This window comes from Camellia sinensis, chromosome 1 (assembly GCF_055761805.1).
Source record: "Camellia sinensis isolate YWXY chromosome 1, ASM5576180v1, whole genome shotgun sequence".
Lineage (NCBI taxonomy): Eukaryota > Viridiplantae > Streptophyta > Magnoliopsida > Ericales > Theaceae > Camellia > Camellia sinensis.
This window is the reverse complement of record NC_138961.1, coordinates 107570477-107587602: the sequence shown is the minus strand read 5'-3', so window position 1 is coordinate 107587602 and position 17126 is coordinate 107570477. Positions and strand designations below refer to the sequence as shown.

The window sequence follows — 17126 nt, the reverse complement described above, 5'->3', positions numbered from 1 at the left end:
AATTGTTAAAGAAGAAAACTTCATCATTATATTCTCAACAAGAGCAGGGAACAGGGGGTGGGGCAGGGTAGGACAAATTGTCTTTCCTATTTTGAATGGTTTGTGAATGGCAATACCAAAGCCAATTTCGGAAATGCTACAGTTCCTGAATATATATACAATTTATTAACAATGTTGCTTTAATAATATATATATATATATATACAATTTATTATATGTTTACATAGCCAAATATAAAATGTTATTTGTGAGTCCCATCATTATGAGAAAGAGAATAGCAATTATCAATTTTAGCATTGTTATAATTTGACATAAAAAATAGAATTGCTTTAATAAGGAAACAAGGAGAGCACCTAAAATGCCATTTACCTTTTTGTATGGATACAATTTGTAGCCTACTGTCTCCTTATCTTTATTTTCTGATCAAAATTTACATTGATCTTGATTTGTTTTGAGGGACAATTTTGGAAAATCACAAAGCACGACAAAACTTATGTTCGTACCAAACTTGTATGCATAATATGTATAGACATACAACTGTTTTGACACAATAAAAGTAGCAACAAAATTACATTTTTTTTTCTTCAATACAAACTGGTCAGCAATTTTTCTTTTTAAGATCTGGCTGGTCAGTGTCCAATGTGTTCTGCAAAGATGCAACTGCATTTAGATAGTAAGAGAGAAGTACTTTCACAATGTTAATGTTTATAGTTTTAGAAAATAAAAGTTTGAATTAAGAAAATCCCAAATATTCCCATGATAGACAGGGTGTGTTATGTTTATGAGTTCTTTGTATGTCGCAAAATGAAAACAAAAATGTAAATAATAATGATAAAAATAAAATAAATAAAGCAAAAAACAAAAAACAAAAAAATGTTACCGGAACAGATGCTTGCCAGCTCTGTTGTCACTGGTACCCTCCCCACTTGCTCTTGGCTTCATTGTAAAACCCAGAAAATGAAACATCAATAATGTCACCGTCTCTACAATCCCTCCAAACAAGGCCTTATCAAAACAAAAGGCACAGAAACCTTATCTTGAAAACTAGAAATAGCTATGGTAACAAAATTAAAAACATATCTGCCTGGTTGCTTAAACCCATTTCAGCTGAAAAACAAGAAACAGAGCTTTGAATTAGAGCAGCCATGGCAACCTTGAGCAGCCAATTTCATATCACAAGCCATTCAACTTATCAAAATGTCAGATCAAGGCCGTCTATCTCTTGCTCGATGCAGCCACCTCAAAACAACATTAAGGTGCAATTCCATTGTCCATTGTCTCTCTCATTTACGTTTTCTCGCAGAATTATAGCATTCACTAATACACAGGAACACTAAGATATACATATTATATATATTGGTTATTATTCACCAACAATATATATATATATATATATAGATAGTTATAAATGGAGCAGCCAAGGAAATTGGAATGGCAGCAGTAGTGGCAGTGACAAAAGCCAGAGGGATGGAAGTGGCTGGTGCTGTGGATTCTTACTTTGTCGGTGAAGATATCGGAAAGGTTTCTCATTCTTTTCACTCTCATTTTATTTCCTTTCATGACATGAAGCTTTTGGTGTTTCTAATCGTTTCTAATTTGTGCACATTTTAAAAGGTTTGCGACATGGAAGAGCCTCTTGAAATACCCATAATGAATGATCTCACAATGGTATTGGGTTCCATATCTCAGGTATTGCACTGCAATTACTCTTCAAATCAAATAATTTATTTATTATGTTTTGTTTTTTGGGGTTTATCTGTTTCTGGGTTATCAAACAAAAACTTAATGCAATTTGTTGCAGTTAAAAGAAACTGCGGTGGTGGTGGATTTCACTGACCCTTCCACAGTTTATGATAATGTAAAACAGGTTAGTTGTCTTGACCAACATTATAATCAGATTGCTTTACATATTCAAGCAATGACATTCCGAAATGATACTATGTGCATGGTTCATTTCTTTCCGCTCTTCGTATTTCCAATAGGCAACAGCATTTGGCATGAGAAGTGTTGTTTATGTGCCTCGCATTAAGTTAGACACGGTAGCCGCATTATCTGCATTCTGTGAGAAGGCCAGCATGGTGAGCACAGGGTGAGACACTTTTATTTCATGTTGTGTTTTTTTCCTTTCCCTTGTTCTCATTTGTTATAATTATTTGTGCTTTCTTTACATCTGATCAAAACTTTTATGAACTTATTTATTTCGTTAAATTATAATGTTTGGCAAATGGCAGGGCTGTCTAATTGCACCGACTTTGTCCATAGGATCTATACTTCTCCAGCAAGCTGCAATTTCAGCTTCTTTCCACTACAACAATGTGGAGATTGTTGAATCAAGAGCAAATGCAATAGTAAGTCAATAACAAAATTTTTTATGAAAATCAAAACATCATATTCAGTATTTACTTTGATTTGAGATAATTCTCAACATTTTTTTATTTTTATTTTTAAATATACCTAGATTACATGAAGTTTCAAATCATTCAAACATGTTTTGAGTTAATCATACACTTATTTTTTAGAATGTCTTGCCATGTGAAACACTTTTGATATTTCACTTTATTACAAGAGCACTGTATCAGTGTTTCATAGGACTCATGAATTTATGATGAAGTTTGATAAACACGAGACACCTCACATCTAAGAACTCAACATTCAAAACCAGAGGTTAGAGATGCAAAAGAATTGCAACAATGGCGAGTTGAGTGAGACTTCTTGTTTCTATAATTTGGTTGAGGGTACTTATGCCCTACCCATCAACATTGAAGCAAGCACTATAAAACGTTGACATCCAATGGTTCCAACACATTGCATTGCCATTTTCATCTTTAAAAATGCCGACAGAGATAATCTATCCAAAGGGTTTCCGCGGACCCATCTCAATGATGGATCCAGTTTTCTTTTGCCTAATTTTTCTACCCTTCTTTTCCAATTATGCTATTGCAACCCACATGGTTTCGTGGCCCTCTTCAAGCCTTATATTTACTATACATTTTTAGCATATTAGTCTTTTGGAGTTTGAACAGCATGCACACTCTCCTCTGTTTCCATAAATTTCAAAATAGAGCTGCTGTTTTCAACAAACATACAGTGGATTTGCTTGATCCAAATGCAAAAATAAAAAATAAAAAAAATAGACGTGTCTATGAGAAATCTATTGTTCAACCTCATATTTTATGTCAAACATCATTTAAAACATCATTTAAGTTGTAAATTATATATGAAAGTTCATCTTTCTTCACTGTAAGTTCCTATCCACTCCAACTAGTTTGCATTCCAGGCTTTTTGAGTTGAGCACTTCCCATAAGTATATACATATTCATATGCAGCCTATTTATCAAATATATATATATATATATTCATATGCAGTCAAATATAGATACAGAAAACAACTTTGAATTAACTTTTCTGCCACTCTTTTTTTTTCTTGATGAATAACTTTTCTATTTAGACAACCTAAAGAGAGATATCAAATACCTTGCATACAAGTATTTATGGCACTGGAATTGTTGGTGGACAGGATTTTCCATCACAGGATGCAATACAAATTGCCAACAACCTCTCCAACCTCGGTCAGATCTACAATAGAGAAGATATTTCAACAGATGTTTCAGTAAGGAGAAACTCAAAACTGAATCATATTGGTGAATTAATTGTTTGTCAGATTAGAACTTAAAATCAACATTCAAAAAATGGAAAGAAAATACAGGAATTTAATCATACTCTTTTTGTTGTCATCCAAGGCAAGGGGTCAAGTTCTGGGAGAAGATGGAGTCCGTGTGCACAGCTTGGTTCTTCCGGGGCTCCCATCCAGTACAACAGTTTACTTTTCTGCTCCAGGAGAGGTGCGTTTATTGGGGGGGGAGGGGGGGGCTTAGCAATAATGCGAAGTGCATAGAAATAGGACACAAAAAAGTACACATAATGTGTATTGTGCGTTTAAAATTCATTTTGGATGTAGTGTGAGCCACTTAGAATGAATGCCAGCCACACAATGCACTTGTGCATTTTCTGTGTTTTATTTCTGTGATGCTAGCACTGTTGGGGGCCTACTCATTCCCGCAGAGAAGTATTCGCATGGAATGACACCATCTTTAACATAGTAATCTCATCGGTTAACTAACTGTTGGTCACAGGTTTATTCCCTCAAACATGATATCACAGATGTACAATGTCTCATGCCAGGCCTAATCCTTGCTATAAGAAAAGTTGTTCGCCTTAAGGTATCTGAATAAAATATACATATATATATATATATATTTTCTTTTAGTTTCTTCAATCACTTTTTTTTTTTTTTTGGACTCAGCAAGAATTTCTCTTTCTTCCTTTTTTCTGTCTGCAGAATCTGGTGTATGGCTTGGAGAAGTTTTTGTAGAACATAACTTCTGGTTTCAGTTTGGTGGACTGTCCATGACACCACGTTATGTTGTCATGTACACGGATATATGAAGAGGAAGGTGAAGGGAGAAACCAAGACAAGAGAAAGAGGATTTTTTGAGCAGTTTCTAATTGAGATATTATGTAACCTAAGAAGCATGGACACTTCTAAGAAGGTGACGTATCCGTGTCGTGTTCGTGTCGGACACCGACACTCTTTGGACACTCTTAGGACACGTGTCTGACACTCTTCAAAACGTGTCCTATTTTTAAATTTTTTTTAAAGATCCAAACACTCTTTGAACACTTGGAGGATCCGTGTCAATCATTTAAACACACGTGTCTATCGATTAGACACATGTGAAACTAATTATAAGTTTGAATACAACAATTTAAGATATAATAATAAAACAAAACCCATATAAATTTATAGAAATTAATGTCACATTGCATTTTATATTATATTTGAATGATATATTTATATATATATCATATATAATAAATATATAAAATTATATATTTCATGCATGTCCCCCACGTATCGTGTCCTGTATTTTTTGAAAATTAACGTGTCAGCGTGTCCGTATCGTATCCGTGTCGTGTCACGTGTCCGTGTCCATGCTTCTCAGTATGTAACCAATCGTTTTCAAATATGTTGTAGTTAACTCTGACAGAATCTAAACTGATGGTGGAGTTCAATTGAAGCTTGGCTCAATCATGTAACATTAACAGATGAAAGTAAAATCATAGTTATATGCATAGCCTGCATTGTTTTTAAACTGTTGAACACTCGTTCAAATGTGTCTTGTTATTCTTTTAATATTTTTTAGAACCAAACAAGCTAAGTGACACAGACACTAACACACGAAACAACACGGACACGTGGACATGGTGATTTCAAAAACTGCACGACATGATATGCCTGTGACACGTTAAATTTTATATTTTTATAAATTTATTTTATATTAAATATATGAATAGTGTATTTCAAAGACCATTGGTTCAATGGTAAAACTTTGACCCAATAACCTTGAGGTAATGGTTCAAGTCTCGGGGCAACCACTTTATGCACGATGCCAAAGGTTAGGTGTGTACCAATCTTTTTCCTCCCAAACACACATTATTGTGTACTAATTGGGCATTGTTTTATATGAATAGCTTATTTCAAAGATAATGAAAAATCTTGATTTTGTTATAAAAAGTCATATATTTCATAACTTAGATATCAAAATATCATTCATAAAACAATTTAATTCTAAAAAATACAAAACAATTGTAGATTATTAAAATACACATGATGTATTTATCTAATAAATATTTCAAAATTGCATTCCAAATAATGCAAAATGGTGTTACTATGAACAGATTTATCACATAAATTGTGTTTGATGGGCTTAAAACGTGTCACAGAAGTATCGATAAAGTGTCTGATATTATGAATCTTAGTTTCTAATTAAGATATATTGAAGAAATGTCGGACATGCTTTTTAAAGTCTACAGACCGTTGGTGTTTGACATGAGGATCCGACATAACGCACTTCCTCTATGCGTTTTGTTTGTTAACCTTTTATGGAGAGCTAAATGGATCCTTGGTAGCACAAATTTTTTCCTTCAAAATACAGTCCATTTAAACCTCCAATAAGTCGCATATCATAATTTATCAAGCCAAATCATCTACCAACTTAAACCTACTTATAATATCAAGGTTGAATTCTGCACCATATTGAGTTCAATCAGAACCTTGATCTCATCTTATTTGTACTTAAAATGGCATATTCTGCCTTTTTAAATTAGTTTAGAGGGCTACAAATACACGTGATCTTACATGTATTCAATCTACTTTAAGATTCATGTCTGCAAAATCTATTATTATTATTATTATTATTATTATTATTATAGCCTGTATACTGGGGACAACGTCGTTTTGTTTAGCTTAATAAAACCGATTCATTGTCCCCTATTATCAAATATCTCTCATCTTGTGATTTGTTCAATGCCATAGAAGCATCCTGTCTCACTCTTTCAAATCTGCAATGAATCGATTCCTTAACTACTGCATCTTAGCATTGCCACAAACTTTTCTTTCTCCACTCTAATAATGTTCTATTAACTCTTTATCTTTTGTTTTTTTGGATACTAATTTTGGCTAAACATCATTACAATTCTCTAATGGTAGTGACATCCTTCAAAGTTCTTTTTTATTAGGGATTTGCTTTCAGAGTCAAGAAAAAGCTTAGATCAGTTTACTGGATTTGTTCATAGAGCTTGCACAGGAAAAAGATCCATAAATCCATTAGATTACTCTAGATCTTTGAAAGTGGCATTTCAGAATCAGGAAACAGATTTTTGAGGTTCTATTTTTCTCAGCTGTAAGTTTTGTATTCTGTACCAACCCATAGCCTCTCAATGGCATTGTTGTTCTATAAAATCTAATTTGATTCTTTGTTATCTCGCACCCACCTGTCTCTCTGCCCTATGTGAGTCCTTCAACCTCTGCTGAGGGTTGGATTTGTGAAAATATATTATATATTGCATAACTTATAACCAGCCCAAATGGGGTGTTCACAGCCATGTTCCTATTACCATGCCAAAATTGGTACAAACAGGGCGCCACCCCTTTACACACACCGTAAAAAAATAATAATAATAAATAAAAAATAAAACACTTATGCATCTGTTCTTGTATCACAAAGGTTTACGAAATTCAAATATTGGTCAAGAGAGGGATTCACAACCCTCGACTCCCATGCTAAAATTGTTTGAATTGATTCACCACTCCTAGACTCCCCTAGACCCCATCAAATGGGGACTAAATGTAATTTTATACTTCACTACTTCAAACATATTTTACATTCCAATTTTTAGCCTAAATGTTTGAGGTTTGCTTATTGAGTGCAAGCTTAATAAACGATTAAAGCATCTACAAAGAGGAGTGGCATCGTCATTTGCATTGTAGCCCATTTAATATCCTTGTAAAGATAAGCGATTTGATTTCGTTGAGGGTAGTAAAAGTAAAAACAGAGGAACGTCAAGGAGAACTTTGATTGAAGTGATAAGAAATGACATGACTATCTTAATTAAACTTACCTAAAGATATGTATGTTAATAGAACCAATAGTAGGAAATGCATCCAAGAAGCCAACCCCAAATTTGGGACAAAAGCTTGTTCAGTTAAGTTGAGTATAAGAAGCCCACAAAGAAATATCACATGAATACAAAATCTCCCACTTCATCTTATTCCATAGGGCAGCATAGCTGTAACCATAAATAAGTCACATGAATATGGAAACTTCTATGTCATCCTCGTCCAAAACCTTCGCGAGCTACCAACAAAAATTTAAGAGATCACGACATGATTAGGCCACATACAAATTTTCTTCCCATGAAAAGTGCACTTCAAAATTATCATCACTTTGAAACGAGATCCTTATGTGATGGAGACAAGCGGCAGTGTAATACTAAAGTCTATAAACAGCATGGCAAAGATGCTTCTAAGGCTCAAGTTTTGATTTGGCATGTGTTGAATGATGCCGGGCCCATTTGGGAACTAGAATAAGTTAGTTTGAGTCTTTCCTCTATTCATATTTATGTTTCAAGGTGTTAGAATTTCCCATCTTTACCTTCACCTACTCCACTACACACTCCACTTCACCTACCTCTACTCCACTACACACTCCACTTCACCTAACCCACTATCACCTCCACTACACCTACTACCACATTACCTTCACCTACTCCACTACACACTCCACTTCACCTACCTCTACTCCACTACACACTCCACTTCACCTAACCCACTATCACCTCCACTACACCTACTACCACATTTTCTTCTATATATAGATTGTATAGGAATTGTAATTAATGCATCTTGTAATCTATCAATCAAGACATCAATCAATAATACATAAATTCTTACATGGTATCAGAGCAAGGTTAAGAATTTAATATTTTTTCGCTTCACCGGCGGGCGGCAACCTCGCCTTGGCCGCCCGCCGGACCTCAACCTAGTCCGCTAGAATTGTCTACTACATACCTACCTCCTCATCATATCTTCATAACATCTCATTCTCTCTCGGCATCATAGTAGCCGTGATACTGCTCATACTTCTGGACAGCGGAGAGAACATCGTCTTTCTCGATCTTTCCGCCGACGCCGGTGGCGAGATCCAAGGCTCCGGCTTTCGACATCACTCTCCCCAAATAGTCCATAGCAGCTTCTCCACCGGAAAGATACTCCTAACAGCAGCAGAAAAAAGGTGTTTCCCTCAGCCAAACAAGGCTCAATAGCTGTGGTCCTCATCAAAATACGTGTAATTGCTACTCCTGAACTTGGTTTCCCTATCCTTGCTAACAAGCTTCTCAAATGCTTCCGGGCCATGTTCTTCTATGTACTTCTCAGCAGCAGTTAGAATGTCATCTGGCTTACTGAAGATGTCCTTCTTCCTTGGGACATACTAGACGTTAACAGTCTGCTGTGGGTTAAGAAAGAAAGGCCTCAAATAATGCTCATAAACATATGCAGCACCACTGATACTCTTTATGATGGTGGATATTTCAATGCCATTACAACACAGCACCTTGAAATTTATTTTATTTTATTTTCTTATCTCTCTTTCTGACCATTACAACACAGCACCAGCACACTTGTTCCCACCTTTCATCATGGTCTCCACTTTCTTTTTCTTTTTTTATATTTATTTTAATCCATCTTTTTTGAAAACAAAACCAATATCACTTTTTTTAATTCCTTAATTTATTTTAATAACATGAGTGGCCTCTCTTTTCCACCATCTCCCTCTTTTTCTACACAATATTTTTGTACCACCGCCCACTCCATGATTTCCATATTAATATTATTATTATTATTATTATTATTATTATTATTATTATTATTATTTTCAAAAAAAAAAAAAAAAAAAAAAAAATTCATTCCAGTTGATTTTTCTGCCTTACCACACCTACCATTCGAGTTTGCCAAACACACTTATTTTATTCATGTCAGGATCAACCCCGATCATAATTTTACACGAGAAAAAAAAAAAAAAAAAAAAAAAAAAAAAAAAAAAACCACCATAACACACCCAACACCCACAGTGGGATTTTTCTTCTCTACTCTGCTGCAGATCTCTTCTTCTTTCCTCCGTCCTGGGCGGCCCTTGACGGTGCTGCCTCCGTGTTTCCTACGCCGCCGAGCACGTTCACTCCTCCATACTCCTCCACTGCAGCATACGGCGGACCTCCAAATCGGAACATCACAGTGGCCTTCCGCTTCAGCTCCTTATTTTCTGCTTTCAGCACACTTATCTCTGCTCGCGCATCCTTATACATGCGTTGGAGCAGAGCCAGCTGGGAATTTAAATGCTGCACCTCATTTGTCCTACTCTGCAGCCGGTTCGACAAATTTGTGACCGCCGTCATGGTTTCCACGCATGACTTCAGAGTATACTGATTAGCCTCAATATCAGTTTGCACCGCCATTTTTTGCTCCACCGACCGCATCGGAAAGTTCAATGGAGCAAAACCAGAGGTGTTTGGTTAAGGTTCACTGGCCACCGCACCAGTTATTTCTCTTGTGGGCTCGTTCAGTTCTGGAAAGAGCGTGAGCAGGTTCTGGGTAGCTGGACGGGAAGAAGAGGCCATGTTTTTGGGTTGCTAAGTGTTTCAGCGAAATAGCAATTTCAGACTGGTAATGTTCGGAAGGGTTGGTGACAGAATGGCAACAAAGTGTTCCACAGTTTCTCTCTCCGCAGAGGCAGAGTTTTTTCAGCGAAGGGTTGGTTTCAGAGGTTTCAGAATGGTATGCCTCAGCCTCAGCCTTCGTCTTGGTTAAATAGCCGAGGCAGCCACGCGTATCGCGCGCCTCTTGCCGCCCGACAAACTGGCACGCCTTTTCATGGCACATCTTTTGACAAAGTGGACACGCCTTTTGATGGCACGCCTTTTGATGGCACGCCTTTTGATGAATTGGGCACGCCTTTTGATGGCACGCCTTTTGACAAAATTGGGCACACCTTTTGAGGGTGCAACTTTTTAAGAGTCCGACAAGACTCTGTAAACTGTCCCGACATTGATTCCGGTTAGTTTTTACAAGTGTCCGACAAGACTCTGTAAACTGTCCCGACATTGATTCCGGTTAGCTCCTTTATGGGTCCGACAAGACTCTGTAAACTGTCCCGACATTGATTCCGGTTAGCTCCTTTATGGGTCCGACAAGACTCTGTAAACTGTCCCGACATTGATTCCGGTTAGTTTCTACAAGGGTCTAGCAAGACTCCGTAAACTGTCACAACATTGTCTTCTACAACGGTCCGACATGACCCCATAAACTGTCTTCTACATCGGTCTGACACCACCATACAGTGTCCTCTACAACGTTATGACACCCCATACAGTGTCTTCACCAACGGTCTGACACGACCATACAGTGTCTCCTATCCTTTTTTATTTTTATGTATTTTCTTGTTTTGTTACTCTCTCCAAACTCAAGTTGGTTAGTTTCTCTCCTCCTTGAGTTTGCGGGGGGCTGTTAGAATTTCCCATCTTTACCTTCACCTACTCCACTACACACTCCACTTCACCTACCTCTACTCCACTACACACTCCACTTCACCTAACCCACTATCACCTCCACTACACCTACTACCACATTACCTTCACCTACTCCACTACACACTCCACTTCACCTACCTCTACTCCACTACACACTCCACTTCACCTAACCCACTATCACCTCCACTACACCTACTACCACATTTTCTTCTATATATAGATTGTATAGGAATTGTAATTAATGCATCTTGTAATCTATCAATCAAGACATCAATCAATAATACATAAATTCTTACACAAGGTCAAGGGTATGTTTGTAATTTGTTGAATTTTTAGAACGGGTCCCAACAATGGGTCGTCGTAGTGACCCATGGGTGTTGATATTGGTTTAATATGTTCATGAGTTTTATTTGATATTAATTAGGTTTTAGAATTTAAAGTTTTTCTGTAGTTTCTTTTTTTTGGCTTTAGTAGTTTCCTTTTTGGTTCTAGTTGGTTAAGGTTGTCTCCAGTTCTATATAAAGTTATGTATTGCTTCTAATATAATGATAATCATATTTTACATAATTTTCTAGGGCTTTGAGCCTCTTTAGGGTTTGTGTGATGCAACCCAAAAAACCTAGGTGTGATGCCTAAGGGATTCTAGGAGTGATTACCAGTTTTCATCATCTTCTTCTTTTTTGTTCTATTACTGTTCATAAATTACTATTTGCAGCCCATAAACAATCTTTATTTTTCCACCAAATACTTTTCTCCCTAAACCCAAACCATTCATAACCAAGCCCTTGGTATTATTTTCACTAAACCTAACCCTAAGTTAGCTTATACTTGCTTCAAACCTGTATGTGCTACATCATTATGTCAATAGAAATATAACCCTAAATCTCTAAATATGAATACATTTATGTCTCCAAATAACAAACTGATTTTTATATATGCGTAATCTCCTTTTTTTTTTTTTTTTTTATTGTTGTATCACTATGAAAGCCATGGAACATTGATGTCTGCCATGACTTTCCATTTCATGGCATTTGCCAGAAAAAACAGTTCTAATAATTACTGTAGAACTCTAACAAGAGGAAGATGTCATTGTCAGTCGGACACTAAGATCTTCAAGAAACCATGCAAAAATAACTACTTCTTTCAGGGATTATGCATTATAACATTTTTAAGGCTTACAATAAGATGGGAAGCTGTTTAGAGAAGTCTTGCATATGAAGAACAAAATTGCAACCTTAACAAGGACAAAAGTAAGAAAGCTCCAGGATAATTTTCTAGAAGTGTTGAGTTTACAGCTTGATTTCATGAAGCTAAAAAGAAATTATGTTGATGTACTCAGGAGTCACAGTGCTACCTTCACGATGATTAGACCATCAACGTAAGTGACATAATCATGGAAATCAAACAAGTAAAACCTGTGTTCAGAGAATCATGAAACTCGTGCTAGCAACCTCAGCCTAGTGTAGTAGGAAACAACAGTATAGTTCGAGGGCTGACAATATGGAGGCTGTGAGAAAGGAAGTGAGGCAAACGTCCAGTTGAAAACAAGCAGATTAAGGAATAAGAAAGAAGTAAGAGAGCTTAAAATATACATTTAAGCATTATCAAAAGCTTAACAGAATAATTTCAGTATGATGGGGTAATATGGTAGATTGTGCGAGTGTAAATTGATGTACAGAATAATTTCAGTATGAAGGAGAGAGACACATACAGAGAAAGACAATGTCGGGAAAGCTTAAGCCAAGCTTCAGTTACAATAGAGACGTGAAGTTGATGTCCTGACTTACATCCCCAACACAGTTTCAGTATCCGTAAATCTTCAGCTACACTCTGGAACATAAGCAAAAAGTTGAAATGTTGAATCCTAGAGCCTTTCCATTATTACTAGACTAGAAGATTCTTGATGAATTTAAGGAACTCAACACATGGTTTAAAATACATAAGTTAATGTTCCTATAGAAACCACTTCCAAATTTTTTTGAGAATTCAGCAAGTTGATCCCTTTCTGTTTTCCAATTATTATTTTATTCTCAAAAGAACGAGGCACTAATTGTATTCGTTATCATTAATTTGTACAGGGTTCTTATGATGATCGTAGGAGACTTGACCAGAAGTAAATCTTAACTATCTGAGTTATTGGGAAGGAAGTTGTTGTCATTTAATACAAAGTTAGGTGATAATTATGATATCATCACATTTTATATTAATCAATCAACTATTACAAAAGGAAACCTTAAGGCACTGATTAAGGAATCACCTTTTATATTTATTGATTGATTGACTGATTAAGGAATCACAATCAATCAATCAATCACAATCCAATCTAAACAAAGGAAAAACAAGGAAATATTCTAACACTTCCCTTCAATCTGGTGCGAAGATATTTTGCATGCCCAGCTTACTTAGAATGTCATGAAATAGTTTACTCCCAACTCCCTTGGTGAAGATACCTGCAAGTTTTTTGCCTAACTTCACAAAAGGAGTACATATCATGCCGCTGGTAAGTTTTCTCCTTGATGAAGTGGCGATCAATCTTAACATGCTTTGTCTTGTCATGTTGAACAAAATTGCCTTATTATCACAATATAGCCGCATAGAGTTTGTCTGGCCCATCCCCAAATCACTTAACAACAGTTTGATCCACAAGAGTTTACACACACTTTGTGACATAGCTCTAAACTCAACTTCTGCACTCGATATAGCCACCACATTCTGTTTCTTACTCCTCCAAGTAACAAGATTGCCGCCCACAAGTGTACAATATCCTGATGTAAATCTCCTATCAATTATTGACCCTATCCAATCAACATCTGTATAGACTTCCACTTTGAGGTAATCATGTTTGGAAAAGTAAAGACCCTTTCTAGAAGAAGATTTCAAGAACCTCAGCATTCTCATAACAGCCTCTAAGTGAATTTGATGAGGAGCATACATAAACTGGCTAACCATACTAACAACAATAAGAATATCAGGACGAGAATGAAATAAGTAAATGAGCTTACCCACTAGTTGCTGATAACTCTCCCTATCAACAGCTACTCCTCTTTCATCATCACCAAGTTTCTGATTAGGTTCCAATGGGGTATCACAAGCCTTACATCCAAGTATCCCTGTTTCCTTCAAAAGGTCAAGTACATACTTCCTTTGTGAGATGAAAATCTCATCCTTAGAGCGAGCAACTTCAATTCCCAGAAAATATTTCAAGTTCCCGAAGTCTTTGATTTCAAACTTACTAGCTAAATATTTGTTCAACAGGGGTATTTCCTTACTATCATCGCCTGTAAGCACTATATCATCCATATAAACAATGAGAGTTGTAATCTTATCACGTGAGGAATGTTTCACAAACAAAGTGTGATTTGTTTGACTCTGTTTGAAACCATATTTAAGCATAACCTGAGTGAATCTCTCAAACCAAGCACTTGGAAACTGTTTGAGACCATATTACGACTTCTGAAGCCTGCATACTTTACCCTATGTCTGATGATCCTCAAAACCAAGAGGAATGTCAATATATACTTCTTCTTCTAGATCACCATGTAAGAAAGCATTCTTTATATCAAACTCATAAAGTGGGCAATCTAAATTAGTTGCTAGAGAGAGAAATATTCTGATTGAATTCGTCTTAATCATTGGTACAAAAGTCTCCTGATAGTCTACTCCATAGGTCTGAGTGAAGCCTTTTGCCACAAGTCGAGTCTTGTAATGCCCAATGGAACCATCTGCTTTGTGCTTCACAGTATAAACCCATTTGCATCTCATCAGTCGTTTGCCCTTAGGTAACTCAGTTAATTCTCAAGTGCCATTCTTACAAAATACTTCATTTTCTCAATCATGGCAAGTTTCCATTTAGAGATAGCGAGAGCATCCTAAAAATGGTTAGGAATACTAATAGAGGAAATGTTTGACACGAAGGCTCTATACAAGGAAGACAAATGACAGTAGGGCACAAAGTTTGAGATAGGATGTTGAGTACAAGATCTCACACCCTTTCTCTTGACAATAGGAATATCAAGATTAGTAGTGTCAAAAATAGCAATATCAGTAGACTCAAGAGAAACAAGAGTTCAAAGTTACGTGAACTCTTATCAAAAGTAGGAGATGGCAATAAGTGAGCAAAAGTGGTCTCTTGTAGCCAAGTAATTTTCTATGTGTCTTTGTCTCTAACATAAACTTGTCATTCCTTGTCCTTGGATTCTATAGCCCCAATAATAGGTGGTGCAGGAGCAACTGGCTCCACCATGGGAGCAACAGGGACAACAGGAATCTCTTCACACCAAGGCTCCCCATGAAAGGATGACTGTAACAACGGAGAAGACAAGAAATAGGACTGGGACTCAAAGAATGTGACATCTATAGACACAAACCACTTACAAGGAGGGTGATAACACTTATACCCCTTTTGAGTAGGTGAGTATCCAAGAAAAACACACTTGAGAGAGTGACGGTCTAACTTACCATAAGTAGGAGAATGATTGTGGACAAAACAGACACAACCAAATATTTACGGGAGAATGGAAAACAAAGACTCTGAACCGAAAAAGACTTGAAATGGAGCTTGTTTTTGCAAAACCTGGGTAGGAAGACGATTAATGAGATAGGCTGTGGTGAGAACCGTCTCGCCCTAGTAGAACCGAGGCACACTCATAGAAAAACACATGCAGTGAACTATATCAAGAAGATAACGATTCTTGCGCTCTGCAATCCCATTTTGTTGAGGGGTATTGGTTCTCACATCATCACCCTAGTAGGACTGAGGCGCACTCATAGAAAAACACATGCAGCAAGCCATATAAAAAAGATAACAATTCTTGTGCTCAATCCCATTTTGTTGAGAGGTATTGGTGCAAGATGTTTGATATATAATGCCACAAGTGAAAAAATAGCTCTCTAACCCCAAATCGATATATTCACCCCCATTATCAAAACGCAAGATTTTGACAATGGCCCCAAACTGAGTACAAATCACTTTTCTTGGTTTGGATTTTTTAAAAACACTTTTCAAAAAATTATATTTTCTTGTTTTTTGTATTTTTTTATTTTTACTGAATTTTTTAAATATTTTATGCAATTGTTTTAATATTTAGACACACCTAACATAAATACACTTAAAAAGTATAATTTTCATAAAAACAATCTTTAAAAAATTCATTAAATACCAAAAATACAAAATTCAGTATATTTTTCGTATTTTTGTGAATTTATTAATTTTTTGCAATATTTTTTTACAAATATTTTACTTTTTAGATACATTTAAGTAAGGTGCATCTAAAAAAGTAAAAACAAAAATGCTTAAAATTTTAAAAATATTTACTAAAAACAAAAAAACACGAAAAACAAAAAACTCAGCTTTCACAAAACTGAAACCAAACATACTGAATCATTTTATGAAAATTTTGAAACACGGAGAAAACATTGCTTTTTTCTTTCATGAAATACACCAAAGTAGTACGAGAAAAATCAACGATAAAGGTAATAAACCATCTATGGCCTTTTAAAGACACAACAAGAGATGGACGCCACACATCAGAATGTATCAAAGAAAAAGGAGCTAAACTTTTATTAAGACTTGGAGCAAAAGAGGCTCAGTGTTGTTTGCCAAGTTAACAAGACTCACAATAAAAACTCAAACACATTATTGTTTGTAAAAACATACGGAAATAAATGCCTAAGTAAATGAAAAGAAGAATGCCCAAGACGCTGATGCCACAGCCATAAATCCTCCTTGGTGGTTGGGAACTGGATGGAATGATGAGCAAGCTTGTTTGTCTGATCCAAAAGATAGAGACCATTTTCTGCACTACTACTACCAATCGTCCTCCTCATGACAAGGTCCTGAAAAAGACAATGATCAGGAAAAAATGTCACACTATAATTCAAATCCTTAGTAATGCGACTCAAAGATAAAAGATTAACAGAAAAATTGAGAACGTGGAGCACTAAAGACAGAAGTAAGGTAAGGGTGACATGAATTAAACCTTTCCCAGAGATAGAAGAAACAGTACCATCTACCATCCTAACTTTGTCTTGACCTGAAGAGGGCTTATATGCTGAGAAAAGGTTTGAAGACCCAGACATATGATATGAGGCACCAGAATCAATAATCCATCGCAAAGACTTATGGGAAAGAAAAACATTAGGAGAAGAGGCTAAGTTACCTGAACAGGCAAACGATAAGGAAGATGCATTGGGAGCAATAG

At 36.1% G+C, this 17126-nt stretch overlaps 2 protein-coding genes and 1 long non-coding RNA gene across 13 annotated transcripts in view; 1 reads left to right on the top strand and 2 right to left on the bottom strand.

The window, feature by feature from the left end:
- Positions 1 to 491: 491 nt before the first annotated feature.
- LOC114298008 (uncharacterized) lies at positions 492 to 3860 on the bottom strand. Its single transcript, XR_003641722.2, has 4 exons — positions 3721 to 3860; positions 3475 to 3576; positions 881 to 1107; positions 492 to 646 (listed from the first exon to the last, which is right to left on the bottom strand). It is a non-coding gene; the product is annotated as an uncharacterized LOC114298008 (long non-coding RNA).
- CRR1 (Dihydrodipicolinate reductase, bacterial/plant) lies at positions 1102 to 4680 on the top strand. Its single transcript, XM_028242501.2, has 10 exons — positions 1102 to 1256; positions 1399 to 1521; positions 1615 to 1689; positions 1802 to 1867; positions 1983 to 2078; positions 2232 to 2348; positions 3518 to 3610; positions 3741 to 3842; positions 4134 to 4220; positions 4340 to 4680. Exons 1-10 carry the CDS (start codon positions 1146 to 1148, stop codon positions 4370 to 4372), a joined length of 903 nt encoding a protein of 300 aa, XP_028098302.1. The 5' UTR covers positions 1102 to 1145; the 3' UTR covers positions 4373 to 4680.
- A 2708-nt stretch (positions 4681 to 7388) lies between these two features.
- HCF208 (chaperone (DUF2930)) overlaps positions 7389 to 17126 on the bottom strand; it is a 30968-nt gene continuing 21230 nt past the window's right edge. For 5 of the 11 annotated variants that reach the window (XM_028242455.2, XM_028242475.2, XM_028242441.2 and 2 more), the window contains exon 7: positions 16461 to 16761. In XM_028242455.2, coding sequence (XP_028098256.2) covers positions 16540 to 16761 — 222 coding nt within the window. In that variant the 3' untranslated portion in view covers positions 16461 to 16539. Of the gene's footprint in view, positions 7698 to 12363; positions 12434 to 12487; positions 12757 to 16460; positions 16762 to 17126 lie in introns of those variants that run through there. The other 6 variants (XM_082881741.1, XM_028242489.2, XM_082881742.1 and 3 more) reach the window with 5 other exon arrangements.